Raw genomic sequence first — 18806 nt, forward strand, 5'->3', positions numbered from 1 at the left:
GAATTTTCGACTCAATCTTCTCTTTAGTTTTATTTAATTATGACCAACTCAAAGATCTCATTAAAACGTCAAACTCGTTCAAACTTGCTTTGCCAAACGGGAGCATTTATGCACACACTCCGCCTAGTTTCTAAGAAGCTTTTTTAGCATGCATTTGTTAGCCTGAGTGTAAGGCGGCCATTTCGCCAATTCTTTCTGCTTTTTAAACATAACCTTTCAAAATGTTTAATAGGTCAAGTGTTTAACTAGACGAGAAAAGCCTTGTCAGGGGCAATGTTGTACTCGCTCTGCATAGAATCTCGTTTGGCGCTCACAACTGTGTGTTCGTTTGCGGCTAGCGGGATACAAATCTACAAGAATATCTAGCCGACCGAGCGCTAATGTATGCGCGTATGTATGTGTGTGTATGTAAAACATGTACCGCCTTGTACTTACATTCACCGAAAAAGAAGAAACACAGACAGACCTTGCAGTAGCAACTCGAAAACAACGCAGAAACCCGAAAGCAAAGCCAGAGAAAAAATCGAAAAAGTAAACCAAAAGCATGAAAAAATAATGAAAAAGTTCAACAACACTAAAACCGCTTACTTACTCAACTAAAGAGCCAACTCAGTGAATGGCCGTACCCGGTAAGTAGGACGACTGCGGCAGCATGGAAGGCGCCAAAGGGGTCTCGACTGCATGGCGGTGAGGAGACGTGGTGGACATTGCCGGTGATAGTGCAGCGCGAAAAGCGAGCTAGTGTGCGCGCTATCTTATGAGCATAGCTTAATGTTGTTGTTGTTATTGTTGTTGTGGTTTTTGTTTCTGTTGAGCTGTCACAGCGCACATAACCCAAAAATCAATGTAGGCCGCTGAACTCGTTTGTGCGCGCGATAGCCAAGCGCGAAAGCAAGTCTTTAACTGCAAGATAAACAAAAAACCAACAACAACAAAATTAAAGAGTCAGTGAAAAACAAAAAAAAAAAACAGAAAAACATTTGAAAATTAATTCGCAAGCGAATATGAAAATTATTACATCGACAAGCGAAAACGCGAAAAGGCCAAGCGGTAGACCGAGCACAGCGGACGCAGCGGGTTTGAATGGCCGGCCGCCTCCTGTGTCGGTGAGCTACTTCGTTGTCGGGATCGCATAGTTGCAGCGCGACTGCGTCGACTAGGAGAGCCTATGCACAAGACCTCGTCAACGTGTCTTCGCGCGGCTCACATTAAGTGTGTCTAACTGTCTGGCCCGCTTGTTGGTTGCCTCTTGGCCTAACTGGCCGCTTCAAGTGTTTCTTTGGCGCGTTGAAATAAAGAAAAGATAAATATAGTATCTCTTGTTGCATGCTACAGCTGCCACAAGCGAAATGTTGGAGTGAAAAGCCCACTGTCAAATTGAAAATACCCACTAACAACACTGTCCGTGTGGCGGCTGTGTGTTCGTAGGTGTTTGTGTGTGTTTGTGTGTGTGTCTGCGTCGCCATAGATACGCAAATTCGTGTAGGATGTTAGTAGGCTATTGGAAGCGCTTCACACGCCAGGCCGACATGCACATTGGACAGCCGACAGCCAGCGGTGAGCAGTCGAGACGTGGCCATGCGGCAGCTCCAACTCACTTTACTCGCAAGACTGCTTACTTTTGTTTCTCTTTTTGACTCATACTGGCGAGCATTTGCCAATTTTCCAGTCGACAATGGACGAGAATGTCTGTGGAATTTTGTAATTACTCGGGTGAAAAACACAGTAAATACTCCATTGAAATTCGTCAAAGAGACAGCGTGTGCACTGTACATATTTATTAGAGAGGTTTTATTTAATAACGGTAAAATAAAGTTGAACTACTGAATTTAGAAACTTTCGACTAAATATATTAGCTGCGCGACTAAGTTCTCGCTATTTTTTTCATGAAAGTGGAATTTTATTATAAGGAAATGGTTACAAATGAGTTACTCGAAGTATTGCCCATCGCTAGTCACAACTTTTTCCTATCTTTCTGGCAAACCTTGAATACCATTGCGTCAAAACTGTTCAACTTGTGATGCTATCCAAGAATCAATGTATTTTTCGATGTCGTCTTGTAAGTGGAACTGCTTACCAGAGTGTGTGCCATCAGAACAAATAATAATCGAACCGTACAATATCTGGGGATTATGGCGCGTGTTTGTTGTAGAACTTTCTATTTAAGCGTTTCTCGGTAAGTTTTAACGGGCTTGGCACTTTTTCGTGCATACCTTGATATTGAGGTCATAAGGAACCCAAGTTTTTTGTTTGTGAATCATTCGAAGCTCATGTAGTCGCTTTGAAATGGCTTGGCGGTGGAACCTCAATGCTGAAGCAAGCTTGCGTTTTACATGGATCTTCATTGAGCAACTTCTCCAATTCACCGTATTCGAAGATTCTTGGTGCTCTCTCACGCAAACGGTCGTTATTTGAGTACTACTCTGTGGGATGACAGTAATACTACTAGCGTTATCAGAGAGCAGATCTAGCAGCGGAAGACAGTGCCAAACGGAGCTAAATAACTTTATATATTCAATGGCTTTCTCTCTTTTTTAATTTCTAAGGCGCGGGAGGCTGTAATAGAGATACCCGAAGGACCACTAGGACGTATCAAGAGATGGATTAAGCAACAGATCTCCCAGAATTAACAAAATCGAAATGGGTAAATTCTGAGGCATTCAGGTATAAGTCATTATCAAATACCGGACGAACTAACTCGTTTTATGATGCTTATAAGAATGTCTTGAATCAACGAATCCGGCTTGTTTTGACTCATTTTCCTGTCATTCTCACATATCAAAAATTTCAGACTGTACCAGATTCTGCACATATAATTTTTAGTCATTAATATGAGTAATTTCACTATTACTATTATTTTAGAAGTATTTCTAGTTCAGAAACACCTACCAGCCTATCTTTTTCTGCTACATCTTTAAGGGGGTATTCTGGTCTAGAAGCTTGAATTTCAGGTAATTTTTAAAGTGTCGTAAAAAAAGGCAATTAATATTTTTACTACCCATTTTTTTTATTAGTTATTTGTTAATTCTAGAAGAGTGCAGAAAAAAATTAAAAACTAAAAAAAGTAAAAAGTTTCAAAAATTATGAGCTGACGAAGTGGGGGTCTCTAAAAATTTCCACGTGAACATACCCATGATTTCAACCCTCCTAGTTATCTGAAACCAAAAACAAAAAAGATTATTAATCTAGAATAATGTCGCAATGGCCGGAACTACGGAAAAGTTCCACAAAATGGCGACTGCCTGAAAAAAAAAGTTTTTTTGGATCACTTTTTCTGACTATATCGAATTTTTTTAAAAATAATAAAAATAAAAATTTGGGGATGGGGCTAGTTCCAACCATAGACAAGCCTATAAAGAAGACTATAAAAATTTCAAGTAAATCGGTCCAGTAGAACCAGAGAAATCGTGGGTATCGTTCCGAAAAAGCCAGTTTTGAGAAAAACGCGTTTAAAGTTTAGGAGACAATTCTAGTGAACACGGACGCCACGTCACAAAATCGGCTGTATCTCCGAAAATAAGTCGAATTTTGAAAAATCCTTCCAAGGTCATATTTTTAAAAGTCTAAACTTTCAAGATATGCAAAAAAAAAATCGATTTTTTTCAAAATCCTAGACAAGAATACTTCCTTAACAGTTTTCTGCGTCATCCTCAGATTTCTCTTCATTTTTGTTAATGTGACAAAAGTAAGCCAAGACATTTGACGTGTTTCACCACCGACTTATGCTTAATTTGAAACTCCTTCCTTGGTGTATTCACTTGCCTGAACAGACTTAACACAACTCATCCAAGTGAAATTATATGTTATCAAAAATATTTATACTGTTCTTCAAAAATCTGAGCCGCAACCACCCCAGTTGTCAGATCTGATCATCTCCTGTTGAATCGTCAGATGCATGAGCCAATAATACTTTGATCAGGCATTAACTTCATTTATTTACAGCTCTCAGTTCGTCAGCTAGTTCTTTAAGTGGAACACACGTTCAATTTTTTATACAAGTTCGACCAACTCTAGTCCCATATTAAGGTTACGTTACCTCGAAGAAGACAGGCCATGTCCCAAAAATATATCCAATAAAACTCAACATGTTCTCAACACATCTTTGCTAGCTACAAAACCGTAATATACCATGTCTACAATTTTAGCAAATCATTTCGTACGCCCTCCTTTGATTGGTTAATTTCAGCGTTGCGTGACGAAGTGCCGTGTTTCAGCGTTGCATACATACATATTAACAAATTAGCTGTCTGAGGGACGCCTAACCACGTTATCCAGTGTTATATCGCCTATTACTGTCATATATGTATGTTTGTATATAGACATACTATATATGTATTTCTTTTTTCAATTTTTCTCCGGCTTAGCTCCATATTTAGTGGCTCAATCGCCTGCCATTTTTTACACATTTATTGTTTGGGCCCCATATGTCAAGCACGACTGTATACGAGATATATGCATCTATGCAAGTATGTATGTATGTATATTCACACAACCGATATGCGCCAATTGTGCTGTCAACTTTGTCGGTTAACCAGCTCCTTGGGCGTTGCAAGTTACAGTCGCCTATCGTCGAGTATCACACACACAGCCACACGCACACACTTTAAATTGACAGCAATTATCAATGGATTGACAATTTTACTTAACGACTGTGTCAATATTATGCTCGTTTAAAGACTTAGCGGTTTTCTTACTGTACTGTATGCTTGGCAACTAACTTTTGCATGCTTTAGTGGGTTTAGTGCAAAAAAAAAATGTTTTGCAATTTGCTAGATTTCCTTCGACAGAAGTGTTTAGAATATGTGTTTTTGTAGTCCAGAAAGTAATTAGCGAGCCCTATGCCCTCATTTATTTTCGATTTTTTTCTTCGTGAAAATCTCTCATCAGGTTGTTCGGCATATTGTTTGCTGGTACTTTTGAAAATTTCTTGACATTTTATTTCGTCAGAAACTGTTATAGAATTATGTTTCCAAGACTGTTTTCAGAGCCAAAATAGATATTAATATTGATACCGTTTTTCGCTTCAAAGAATTTGAATTTACTTAAAAAGATTATTCATAATCTTACTATCCATCTTGTAACCAATTATTTATTAACATTTCTTCAAATAGTACGACTGTCACCTGATTATTCTTTCTAAACGGTAAGTTTAAAAATTTTGAAAAATTAACCTCCAATGACTCCTCTTGCAAAGTTTGCATAATAAAGGAGAAATTGCCTGGATGTTTCCGCCTCATCTTTCCATACAACTAAAGTGCGACAAGATTTTTAGTCTTATCGTAGCATATTGGACAGTGTCCAGTAAGAACCTCTATTATTGCGGTAAGATGAACTTTGCTAAAGGCAAGTAGTTCAGTAGATCTTAGACGGACTTCGAGTTGCGCTTGCTAAGAGTCCAGTGCAAGAGCGCAGACGGGGCAAGGGTGCTCCTTCTGATTAATCTGACAAATAATCAATGGAATATCAAAATGTATCTACGTATTAAATTTTATTGGTATATCTACACAACTGATGAAAAAAATTTTATGATCCTAAAAAACTTCGCCATAAAAATAGTTTGCTCGAACCCATTGCTTTTAGACCCATAGTCTCTTCGACAAAGTTACTTTTATGAACCGTAGAACATTTCCCGCATACACGATTTTTCCGTTTGTGTTTGGCTCCTTTGTAAATTAACCCGTTCTGACATATGTATATGTATATGTACGTAGTCTTTTGCTGGGAGCTCTCCATCAATTCTACTTTTAGGCTACCAGACCACTGTAGAGTCTTTCAAGCAGAGGTGGCTGCCATCGATAGATATACTGCTCTAAAGTGCAATCTCTTCAGAGAAGTGTGAGTTCACTAGCTTAGTCAGGCAGTTGTTGTTCGATGTCCTTTGGGGTCCTAGCACCAGTGAGCTGGGCAGGCACTGGTCAACAATCATTCTTCTGTGACTGCGACATCTTTCTGACCCAAAGTGAATCATAAGAGATTGAGTTCGAAATAACTCGGTAGATACGCCTTTGGAGAACCTAGCGAAGTCACAGTATATACAGTAGATAACCTTTTCGTGGTAGCTTTCTGAGGGGTGAATAGCGGCCATCTTGGATTTTCAGAGGTAGCAACGCAGTGCTGTATATATTGAGGCAGTAAATACTTAGCAAATTTATTCTATTAAATAATGAAAACTATAAATATTGTTGCTTAATATAAAAGGAAATAATTTATTAATGACATATGTATATTTACTAATATTTGATTTAAACGCTATAGTGTGTCATGTTTCGCCCATAAAAATATTATTTACTGATAGTAATATATTCTTTATTTAGTGAGTTCTTATTAATAAAAAGCAGCCCTGTTTTTAGATTTCTCGGTGGTGAGTTTTCTTCTGAATGTATTTGTTTACAATTGACAGACAAAAAACATAAAACGGTTTGTATTCGTAAGTTTTTGAAATATTATTACCAATAATTTTAATTTAGAAAGAAGATATTTAGGCATTTGAAGCTGAATTTTTAATACATCGTTCTAATTCTCATCCGTATAATATTTTTGATCATTTATTTTTGAATATTTAAGTTTTGCATTTTCCACACCTACCCAGAGGTTTGCAATAAAGCGCGTTACCGACGTTTTTTAGGTGTTCGGTTCCCCAGTAGGCCTATTTTCACCTTTACAACTTAAAATAAACATATTATAAAAAGTATTTTAAAACGTCGGGTTGTGAATTTTCGCAGCAATAAAAAGGCTCTACAATTTTTAATATAAACTTTATTATTAACACTAATATGTATTCTTATTAAAAACTTCGACATATGTTTCATTTCAAACTCAATTTCCAATTGATGTTTTCCTATAACGGCTAACGAGTTGTCAATTTGTATATGTCAAACGACAAATTACCACCCAGGATTGTATCCCACTGCATGCAAAAATTTGGAAATACTTGAAGCGTGTTTAGAAATTGCACAAAAAAAACAACTGATTTAACATTAAACAACAACTAATATCCCAATAAAATTGAATAGATATGCAAAGTAATTCAATATAATCACTTAAATAACGTAAACACTTGCATTATTTAATATCTTTTAAAGTCTCGGTCATCAAAATTTAAAATTTATATGTAGTTTAAATGCTAACACAACACCCTGATTACCATGAAAGTAGCAAAAAAAAGTGCAATATAACACCCTAAGATTTTCTGGAGGTGAGTATATGTATGTAAACAAAGAAAAGGTTTATTACTGTATATACTGAGGCGAAGTGCTTGGGACCTCCTTAATAAATTGTTGCTGAGCTCAAAACGCTCCGTCGTTCTATGAAGTGATGTACTTTAAAGAATTTTTGGGTAAATTCTTCTTTATTAGCACATACAACGCTTACGCCGAGCTTACAACAGCGCGCCAGTCGTTCTTCCTTTTCGCTGTTTGGCGCCAATCGGAGATTCCAAATGTCCTTCTCCACCTGGTCTTTCCAACGGAGTGGAGGTTTTCCTCTTTCTCTGCTTTCCCCGATGGGTACTGCGTCGAATACTTTCAGAGCTGGAGTGTTTTCATCCATTCGGAAGAAATGACCTAGCCAGCGTAGCCGCTGTTTCTTAATTCGCTGAACTACGCCAATGTCAACGTATATCTCGTACAGCTCACAGTTCCAACGACTGCGGTATTTGCCGTTGCTAATGCTCCAAGGACTCTCTCGCAGAACCTTTCTCTCGAAAACTCGTAATGCCGATTCATCAGATGGGAGGATGGAGCCATGTGTAGAAGTTCACGCAAGTGAGCGCCATTCACTTTGTAGCGGCCAGAAACGTTTCTTTTACATACGACTCAAGCAGCTTACGACTTTCGGTCTTAGATCAAGTATCAAGTAGTCAAGAAACATTTGGTTGGAGGCGAGCAAAAGTGAGAAGGCGAATCATCCCTTCCAAGGGTTGTGCGCTGGGTTTGGGACCCGCCACATTGAAAACACCACCAATGGAAGGGTATTATGTAGGACTACCAAAAAATCAGTGTTGAAACGAACAAAATTGGTATAATATAATAATATGATTAAAAAAATTTAATTGCCGCAGTGGCAACACTAATTTTCAGTGTCATTTCTTATGTAATCGCCCAACGCGAAGCACTTGCATTCGATTGTTGCATCCCAACAGCTATGGTAAAAACCGCTTTCGGCATCAGATTGATATTTTTTAGCCATAAAAAGATCTCGCTTTTATATAAAAGCCAGAACGTGGGCAAAATGCTGCCATCGAGTCTGCGGCGGTGGCGTCATTGCTGTGGCAGCAGCCATAACAACCGAGCGCAACAACAATTGCACGCTGTTGACTGGATGTTTTTCTTCAATTGTTTTTGTTTTTTTTTTTTGTTTTACATTACATGTTTACATTTCGATTTCAGTTTTTGTTTGTGTAATGCTTTGGTTGTTTTGGCCGCGGTTTAAACGCCTTTTAAACACCTCACATACACACGCAGACGCACACGCGCACACCCGTTAAAATCGATTTGTTCTCTCTTTCGCGCAATTATCGGAAACTCGTTTTCACTTTTTCGTATCGTACAACATTTTTATGAATGTTTTTTCTTTAATTCACTTGTTATTGATTTTGTGCGTAAATGTGCGCGCATGTGTGTGTGGTAAATTGTTGCTCGCACCGGCATTTAATTTGTAGCAGTTACTCGTGGCATGTTGCCTAGACACTTGCGGGAAATGACGGAATGAGTACGAGGTAAACAGAGTTTTCAGTTTCAAGCTACTGTTTCAGGGTCGTGGAAAAGCATTATAAATCTGGTCGCGCTCAATGCTATTTATGGTACTTAGTTGTTGCCATCAGTGTACAGAGTACATACATATGTATGTATGTAGATATTAAAATGTATGTATTAAGATTGTTGCCAATAAATCAAAAGCTGCGCTTGTTCCCACAGCATGACTTCGACCTTGGTCTTGGATTTTAAACTTATGTTTGTGTATGTGTGTGTGTACAACTGCATAACCATACAATTTGTATTTCTTTCAACTCCATTTTAGATAAAAAAAAATCGATGTGTAATTTTGAGGTTAGATATTATGAATTTATAACGCTAAATTATTTTCTCTAAGAAACATAGTTCAAGCACAAAAGTAATCATTGTGACATTATGACTTTACAATATCATTCCGATTCATTACTGATTTCGATAAAATGAGAAAAGTGGAGTTCGATTCCTGTGCCTCCACACATACAACAATCGTTGTGATTTACGAGAGTACCTGCCAGCGACGGCTTAACCTCGCGGTTCTTTAAAAAGCACATACAGGGTTTGTCCGGAAAGTAATAGGAATAATCTTCCGTCGCAGACGCTATTTTAAGACGACAGAGTGGATCCAAACAGCATGCACCTCGGCTCTCAAGACTATTCCGTAGAATGCCATCCGTGACGCATTCAATGCTTGGAAATTGCGCTGGCAGCACTGCATCGACATCGACACAGAAGGAGACTATTTTGAAAGTTTTTAGAGAATTGTAACGTTTGGTTCAATAATTTTTTTAAATCGACTCAGCCCTATTACTTTCAGGACAAACCTTGTCGATCAATACAATGCGTTTATCAGCGTCCCAAATGATAAATGCTTTTTACACGTATTTTTTAATTCCAATTGGTCGGGTGGAAGGGACACCTTTTCCACCGCGGTCAGGTTCGAAGCCGAAATAAAACGTCTGCCGTGCTGTGGGTCCGGCACACGACCGTTGTGCGACTCCACACTGAATTTAATTTTTCAATCCTACCTGCCTTTAGGTTTAAACCGCAGCCACCACGAATCTCCCTAAAGGGCCAAACCCAATGAGCAGATTGTGGCGAACTCCAAGAGCTAACTACTTCCCGTGACACCAGACTTCAGTCTACAGTCAGTCCTTGTAGCTTTTGCTACTACCAGTTGAGCACTCAACAAACTCAGTGACATGGTGACATTTGGCGCTTGAACTTCAAATGTCTTTTCATTAGAAGGAAACTCATTCAAAGTCTAAAATATCAATTTCAAGCTAAGAATTATTTCACTATTTCTGACAAAGAATATGTTGAATTTTCTAGGCACGCAAAAAATACAGACATAGTGCAGATTTTAGTCGTCTCTTACGACAGGTATACCTTACCGCGGACAAATTCTACCCACTTCCCGCTGGGGAAGCTTACAGCTTTTTCGTCAAAAATTTAATTAAGTTCATCTATGCACTCTTGATGATTTAATCCACGTCGAAAGTTTTAAAAAAGAACTCGCGCGAAAATGTTCTACATTTATTTTCATTTTTTTTTTGTCGAGATGAATATTTTAAGTTACTGTAAACAACACAAATAGCGCTCGTGTGTCAAAACGTTCTGACTATGTATAAAAATGTATATAAAAATTTCAAACTTCACGATCAAGTTGTGAGTTGTCAGATTGCAACACTAGGGTTGCCGAATCCAAAAATTGATGTTGAAAAACAACTATCCGGAAAGTGCTTACAAAGGAAAATCCCGAAGCTCAAGAAGAGTGCATATGTCGCCAAAAAAAAGTGCAAAAAATGCTAAAGTTTGCTAAATAACACGTGCTTCGGCCTAAACTGAAATGGCGTAACATTCTCTGGTCGGACGAAATAAAAGTAAACTTATTTAAGTCTGATCGAGGTATACATCAAGTAAGAAAACCGAATAATGCAGCTCACAACCAGGCCGACGGTGAGAATTGTTTGTCGCGAGCAAGTGTTTTTGATTGATACAAATTATTCAAAGAGTATCGAGAACGCATTGATGACGATCCACGTCCAGGATGGCCATCAACATCAACTGATCAGCAACACGTCAATAAAATTTGGTTTTGGTGCTTGAGAATCGAAGATTAACAATCAGAGATCTAACTGGCATTTTTGGAATATCGGAAGAATCAACGAAAATCATTTTATGGTTCAAATTTCGGCCTGAGAAAAGTTAAACCACGATTGGTTCCTAATCATTTTTTCAAAAACTAGCGTTTCGTTTACTTTCGTGAAACAATTATTTCCGACCAACAGGATGTTATGAAACGTGTTATCACTGGCGATGAGTCTTAGATCTACTCTTACGAAAAAACCATGTCAATGCGGGTCAGAAATCAACTGCCAACAAGGGATAATATTTGAGTGTTGTGCGTCGTATGCGCGCGGCTATTCGTAGAATTACGGGCCGACAACTCTTGGTTTTTGCACCACGATAATGCACCGTCGCATACTGCATTGATTCTTCGTCAGTTTTTCGCCAAATTTTCAATATCATGCCGCAACCACCGCATTCGCCTGATTTAGTTCCGTGTTACTTCTGGCTATTCAGCCAACTCAAACAATCGCTTCTAGGAAACCGTTTTGAGTCAATTGAAGGCATTAAGGGGGTATTCTGGTCTAGAAGCATGAATTTCAGGTAATCTTTAAAGTGTCGTAAAAAAAAAGGCAATTAATATTTTTACCATCCATTTTTTTTACTAGTTATATGTTAATTTTAGAAGAGTACAGAAAAAAATTAAAAACTAAAAAGTTTCAAAAATTATGAGCTGACGAAATGGGGGGTCTCTAAAAATTTCTACGTGACCATACCCATGATTTCAACCCTCCTAGTTGTCTGAAACCAAAAAAAAAGATTATTAATCTAGAATAATGTCGCATGGCCGGAACCTTCGGAAAAGTGGGAAAAAATTTTTTTCACGAAATGGCGACTGCTTGGAAAAAAAAGTTTTTTGGATCACTTTTTCTGACTATTTCGAATTTTTTAAAAATAATAAAAATAAAAATTTGGGGATGGGGCTAGTTCCAACCATAAACAAGCCTATAAAGAAGACTCTATAAAAATTTCAAGTAAATCGGTCCAGTAGAACCTGAGAAATCGTCAGTTTTGAGAAAAACGCGTTTAAAGTTTAGGAGACAATTCTAGTGAACACGGACGCCACATCACAAAATCGGCTGTATCTCCGAAAATAAGTCGAATTTTGAAAAATCTTTCCAAGGTCATATTTTTAAAAGTCTAAACTTTCAAGATATGCAAAAAAAAAAATTGATTTTTTCAAAATCCTAGACAAGAATACCCCCTTAAACATGAATCCCCACACGCATTGATAGCTATTCCAGAAATTTACTTTAACAACTGTTCCGAGAATTGGAAAAAACGTTGACACAAGTGTATTGTGGCCAAGGGAGATTACTTTTAGGGGGACGACATAAATTTTGGAATTGTAAAATTATGAACAAAGTTTTACTATTTTTTGCTTAGTGTAGTATAAGGCACTATGAAGACAATCGAAAAAAAATAATGCAAATAAAATACAAGCCTTGGTAAAACTTAACAAAAAGAAAGTATTATTTCCAATTTGTTCGCAAGAGACTTGCTTAGTCAATTGCTCATTATTCCTCTCCATTCTGAATGCACATTAAGCTTATTAATTGTATACCAATGTCCTTATTAATTTTCACATAACTTTAAAAAAACAACATAAATCAAGGATACAAGGCAGTAAACAGCCTTGATAATTAAATATTTTTGATTTTATAGAGAAAGCAAAAAAGCTTTCAGTGTTTATTTTGGTTATGTTTCAGTAAAAGACAACAAAGCTCTTATTATTTTTTGTTGTTTAATTTATGCATAGAAAAATTAAGAGCAAGACATCATTGCAAAACTTTTCAACTGAAGCTTTTTTATTCCAATACTAATATTTTGCACATCTCTGCATTTTAGCAATATGCCGCTATCTAAGCCGAAGTCTCGTTTGACAGCTGTGAGAATATGCGTTTACTACCTACCACTTTTACACACAACCATGAACATATGTATGTAGATATGTACGGGTTTGTAATCACACAGCGGTGTTTTTAATTAAATTTTATTTTTAAATGCATTTAATTTTCACCCGGCGTTTATATGCAAGTGTACATATAAATAATGATATATACGCGCTTGTATATTTATTCAACTTTTCCAATCAAAACGTGCAACGCTGGCAGCACCAGCACTGACAGTGCCAGTCGTTAATGTGCAATAAAGTTGTGATAGCTGTCATTTGCTTGTCGTCTGACCCGTGATAATACATACCATACTGTGCCTCCACACACACACACACATACATATTTGTGTTGATAACATTTCACATTTGTTTTTGCTTGCCACCTTTTTAATTACCTCACCTACTTGGACTCGAAGAGCGCTGCTCGCCCGTTCGGCGCTGTGTTGATTGCTTGTAAAAAGAAGAAGAAAAATGTGGAATGCAATTTCTTCTGCATTGATTTTTGCCTTTCGCGCTTAATTAGTTGCTCATTGAGCTCAATTCAATCATAGCCAACGGTCGGTGAGAATTAAAAGAGCTGCAAGTTGATTGACAGTTGTTATCACAATTAAATACATATGTGTGTATGTATTAATTATTAAAATTTATTATGAATCCGTGATGAACTTATATTTTATTAATATAAATGAATTTGTTATTGATGAATGTAGCGGGAAATATGAAAGATGATATTCAGATTCTATATACCTACATTGTGAGAAAAAAGTACCTGGAATTTGTGAAGTAAACGTAAATAAAACGCAGAATATTTCGTTATTCAACAATATTTATTTTGTCACCTTCAAAGTAATCTCCACCAAATGTAATACACTTTTGCCAACGATTTTTCCAGACCTCGAAACACTTTTGATGAGCACTTTTTGGGATGGCATCCAGCTCCTTCAGCGAATTTTGTTTTATCTCTTCGATCGACTGAAAACGGGTTCCACGGAGCGGCAATTTCAGTTTGGTGAATGCGGTGATTGATCGATGATATTTATACGGTTTTGGCTTTAAATTCGGTCACAAAGCTGCCTCAATGAGATGCATTATTATCATGTAATATCCATGAATTGTTCCTCTTTAATACCGACCGTTTTCGAAGGATGTTCTCGCGCAAACAGATGAATACGGCCAAATAGAACTCCTAATTGACCGTTTGTCCTTCCTGAACAAATTCATGATGCACCAAACAACGAATATCGAAAAAAATGAGCATCACCTTGATTTTTTTTGATTTCGGCTCGTTTTTTTCATCCATTCTGATGGTTGGTTGACTCAGGTTAAACTTATAAATCCACGTCTCATCGGCAATTATAATGCTCTCAATGAATATTGGATCGGAATTCGCACCTTTCAAGCATATTCAAAGAGATCTATTTACGGTACTCTTTTTGAAAACAAAAAAAAAACAAACTCAACTTCATCGGGATGAGTGGAGCAGGAACGCGTTCCAAAATTTCTACCAAATCATTCGAACGGACTCGCGAAAGATATCAAGTTCTCTTGCTATCTCTCTAACACCCGCCTGACGATTTTAAGCATCATATGCTTCACTTTAAATATTTTCAGTTGAGAAGGTCGAAGTCGCTGGGGGAGAAATATGGTGGATGCGGAAGAAATTCAAATCTCATAGATTTTTGCCATTGTTATTACTGACTTGTGACACGGTGCACGATGAAACAGCATTTTTTTCCTTGAAATGCGGCCGTTTTGCACATCCCAAAATACATATAGTCCGCAATAAACTTGTTTCGTTTTTCCACGCTTTGGAACGTGTTCATCGTCTGCAGTCTACCCGGATGGCTGTCGATTGATCTTCGGAGTGAAATAATGGAGCCACGTTTCATCCATTGTCATATATCGATGCAAAAACCCGAGCTTATAACGCTCGAACATCTCCAAACACTACTCCGAGTCATAAACTGGTTGATTTTGGTCCAACGTGCGGCACCCACTTGGCATAAAACTTTCTCATATCTAAATATTCGTGAATGATATGATGTGCATATTCAGATGTTATCATTAGAGTGCCTGCTATCTCGTACAACTTCGCTTTACGGACATCCAAAATTATTTTGTCGACTTTTTTTTTGGAAGTTTTCGTCGGTAACAACCTCTGTTGGGCATCCGAACGCAGTGTTCACCGTTTTCGGTGCTCATTTCACCATGTCTAAACTTAGCACACCAATCCTTGTTGGTTGATTTTTCTGAAGCAGTGTCCAAATGCTCGTCATCAAGCCAAGTTTTGGCTTCAACTGTATTTTTTCCCTTCTAAAAGCGATATTTTATCAACACACGAAATTAATTTTTATCTATTTTTTTTTTAACAATAACAAAAGTAGCTTCACTCAAAATTATATAATTCACAAACTAGTGATCCGACAGTTCTCAAATTTATACACCCGCCGTTTGAAAGTTAGGGCTAACCAAAAATCATATGTTTTTAATTCTAGTAGCGCCATCTATGTGTCAGGCCGGATATTTTTCAGTTAATCTCATATTTTACACATTCCGAATAATAACTAAACTCCTTTTTGTCTTTTGCTTTGGTAGTGCTTTCAAAACAGGCGCATTTCGACGGGCGAAAGAAGCTACTCGCATCAATACACGAAATGTGTTACCAAAAGCTTTACTCATTTGGTAGTTAAAAAGATTTCGAGCTGACGTGTTACGTCATAATTACTGATAAGAGTCGCAATAGTGTGCGAACCTTTATGAAAACTGCTCAATTTCTCGGCAACTCAAAACCACTCGAAACCCCATTGTTCTTTTTAGATAAGCCGTTACCCGGTTTCACGAAAATGTGCGCATAATAATTTTTATAGCACGCTTTTAGGCACATATGCTGATAAGATAAGAATTTACACATGTACATACATATATAGGGGCGGCTTACATATTTACCGTAATGCGTAAAAGTTTGCGCAATTTAGGCTTGGGTATCAACGCATAAACTCAAATACATATTAAACGGGTTGGAAGGAAATGCTTACAATGCCCGAAATATTTTAAACAAGAGAAGCACTTTATTTTATTTCCGAAAATTTCAATTGTTTACATTTTTATTTATTTTTACTGCAATTAATATATGAAATTGACCTCGTCGAACAATCCGTGAGAATGTTACATTTCACTCAACAATACACCGTACATTACCCCACACCTCTTTCGCATTTCCGCTCTCCCGCTCTCGCATTGAATTTCGCCCAGCGGGTTTCCGCAGCAATAAATTTCCATCACTTAGCTACCGGAAAGTTGCTCCAGTGCGCCATATCGCCATTCTTTTATTTTAGTTCACATTCCAGCAGCGCGTAAATCATTGTTACTCTTAACAAAAACAACAATTTATATAAATTTTCACTTTTTTGTTTTTGTTTTTGTATTTATCATATAACGTAGTTTGGTGTTGCTGTTGTTTTTGTTGCCCTGTTGCACTCACGCCGTCCAAAAAGTTACTCCTTTGTTGTCAGCGAATTTGCTTTTGCGCTCAATTATCCACCTCCGCTGCTGAGGGCCCTCCGTCGTTCACACGTAACTGTTGTCTGCGAATTTAATTTGTGAAAAATTTTGCGCGAAATACTTTTCGTAAAAGCTCATAATTTAATTAGTAGTGGGTGAGCGTTGGTGTCGTGACTAAAATTTTATTAAATTTAATTTATTTATTTCGTTAATAGGGTTGTGTTGTACTTCGTGTATATAAAGGGTGATCTATTTCCAGATTCCCTACTTTTTAAAGATACAACACAGAAACTTCAAATTTAATGTGGAATGTTTATTATTATTTGAAAGAACATTCTTTGGCATCCATTTTTTGAAGTTTATCTCTTTGTTTGCCGCGACTACTTCTCAGATGATCCATACAATTTTCAAAGACTCGTTCGAGCATTTCGACAAGGTCGAAGCAGGATTGTCCGCATGGTCTTTAGATTTTACATATCTCCACAGGAAAAAGTCTAACGGTATGATATCACACCATCTTAGGGGTGAACCGATCAGCCCAAAACGTGAAAGTATCTGCTCACCGAAGTGTTCTCTCAATAAATCCAAATATAGATCGATGTTTCCACCGGCCAACAAATCACACCTAACCGTTGTTTTTTCTGGATGAAATGTCAGCTCTTGAATAGCTTCATGTTCTTAAGGACTTCAGTGTTGCAATTGCCTGCTGCTGACTTAATGTTCACGGCCTCTGATTGTCGCTTAGGCGTATCGAACTCTCTTAGTTGCAAGTATATTCTTTTCTTGTTGTCTCTTTTCTGTGTTTTTAGCTGCTTCCACCACCGTTCCTCCATTTGCGTCGGTTTTCTTTTTTCCTTTTAGTCAAAACTTTTACCGCTGGCCATCCTTTTCGTATCATAGTCGCACTGTTTCGACAAATCAGTTTCTAAGGTAACTCTTGGTTACGTCAAGGAGTTCGTCTAGCTAAGCCGTTCCGTTCTTAACATCCATACCCATCTCATTTGAATAATATACTCTTGTTTCAGTGAGTTTTGTGTGTCCCGAGATCCTTCTGTGATGGCGGCTGATGTGCTCTTCCCTTCACCTTGTTTTGCTGATCTTGCTTGTGTATCCTACTATGTAATACTACGGAAGATGATCCCGTATTTCTCATCTTGGCCATTTTTATTTTGTTGTTGTTGTGGTGTATTCGTTTTTTCTGATAGGTCTCCGCTTCATTCCACTATTTTCGCACGTTGTGTAATAGTTGCCCTGTATGAACCCTGTGGTTATCTATGCGAGCAGGAATTCCACACGTGGCTTAACACAACTCCATATGGGAACGTTGTTGCCTCCCTCTCATTGGTTGGTTCTCGCTCGTCTCTTGTGGAGCTTATTTAAATGCGCCATTTATCTGTTCGGCGTTGCACGCATTGGACGCATAGGGCATTTTGAGCCAAGCCCTCCTCTCACGCAGCTCTTGGTCGGTGGCTACATATTATAATACAATTCCCAGCTAATCTACTTAGCAAAGGCCGTGCACTATCCGCCAGCTGTGATCCCGGTAGTGGCTTAAGCTCTGCCTTAGCCTCTTGTCAATTATTTTACAGGTTGATCGGATTAACGTTAACGTTATGAAGAGTTGACTCACAATGAATTTTCTTAGGTTCTTAAGAACTTAGCTATTCGGATAGTAAGTTACAAATTTTTAGAAACTGTAATTAAAGCACACATCTGAGTCGGATATAAATCCAGAATTCTTCTCGTGATGGAGACAGTTAATTAGCATTACCTTCAACAGGCTAACGATGTTAATTCTTCGTTATAATTGCCATTGTATTCGTAGTCTTCGAAGTGGTTATTATTTCGGTGATCTAAGATAATATTTTATACGAAAACTAGTACTTTTTTTTAAGAATTTTAGCCATAAAATCCTTTTATTAATGTCTTCATAACTTTTGCCCTCTCTTATTTCCAGAACACATCGCCGCTGTGGGAAGACTTTGTTACCAAGGCCACCAAATTGCATCAATGTTTACGGTAAGTGTTTGTCCACTACTCCACAGCGCTGTTCTATCTCTCAGCCTCTCTCTCTCTCTCAAATATTTTGCGCTTAGCAATTATGCAAATTCTTTTTCAGTTATTGTGTCTTCGCTGAAATTGTTTATAATGTGGATAATCAGTTCGAATGTTTAGATTATAAACAAACAAAAGATTCAATATTGAGTGGCAGCATTACTGCAAATATCTCTTTAAATCTTCCACGAGTACAAACTTACTCGTATGTGTTAGATATGTGTCTGCTTTTGGCCGTAGTAAATGAACTCGGAATGTCGAAGTAGTAATTTATGGCTCAAGTGGAAAAGTGTAAATCTCATTTGACCTAAATTGTTTAGGTTATGACCCACTTTTAATTACACATACATACATATGTATGTATATAGGTATTTTGACTTAAGAGAAGTTGCCTACTTCTCTCTAAACACTGGAAAATCAATTTATGGTCGGGTTACTAGCTTGTAACTCAAAATTGTTTATCTTTTGTGAAGAATTTAACGTTAAAATTTATTATC

General features: G+C 37.6%; 1 protein-coding gene across 12 annotated transcripts in view; it reads left to right on the top strand.

Annotated features, from left to right (window-relative positions):
* The window catches only part of LOC120772320 (serine-rich adhesin for platelets), a 132649-nt gene that overhangs the window by 62555 nt on the left and 51288 nt on the right, over window positions 1-18806 (top strand). For all 12 annotated transcript variants that reach the window (XM_040100838.1, XM_040100843.1, XM_040100846.1 and 9 more), the window contains exon 2: window positions 18212-18273. In XM_040100838.1, coding sequence (XP_039956772.1) covers window positions 18212-18273 — 62 coding nt within the window. The remainder of the gene's footprint in view (window positions 1-18211; window positions 18274-18806) is intronic.

This window comes from Bactrocera tryoni, chromosome 3 (genome assembly GCF_016617805.1).
Source record: "Bactrocera tryoni isolate S06 chromosome 3, CSIRO_BtryS06_freeze2, whole genome shotgun sequence".
Taxonomy (NCBI): domain Eukaryota; kingdom Metazoa; phylum Arthropoda; class Insecta; order Diptera; family Tephritidae; genus Bactrocera; species Bactrocera tryoni.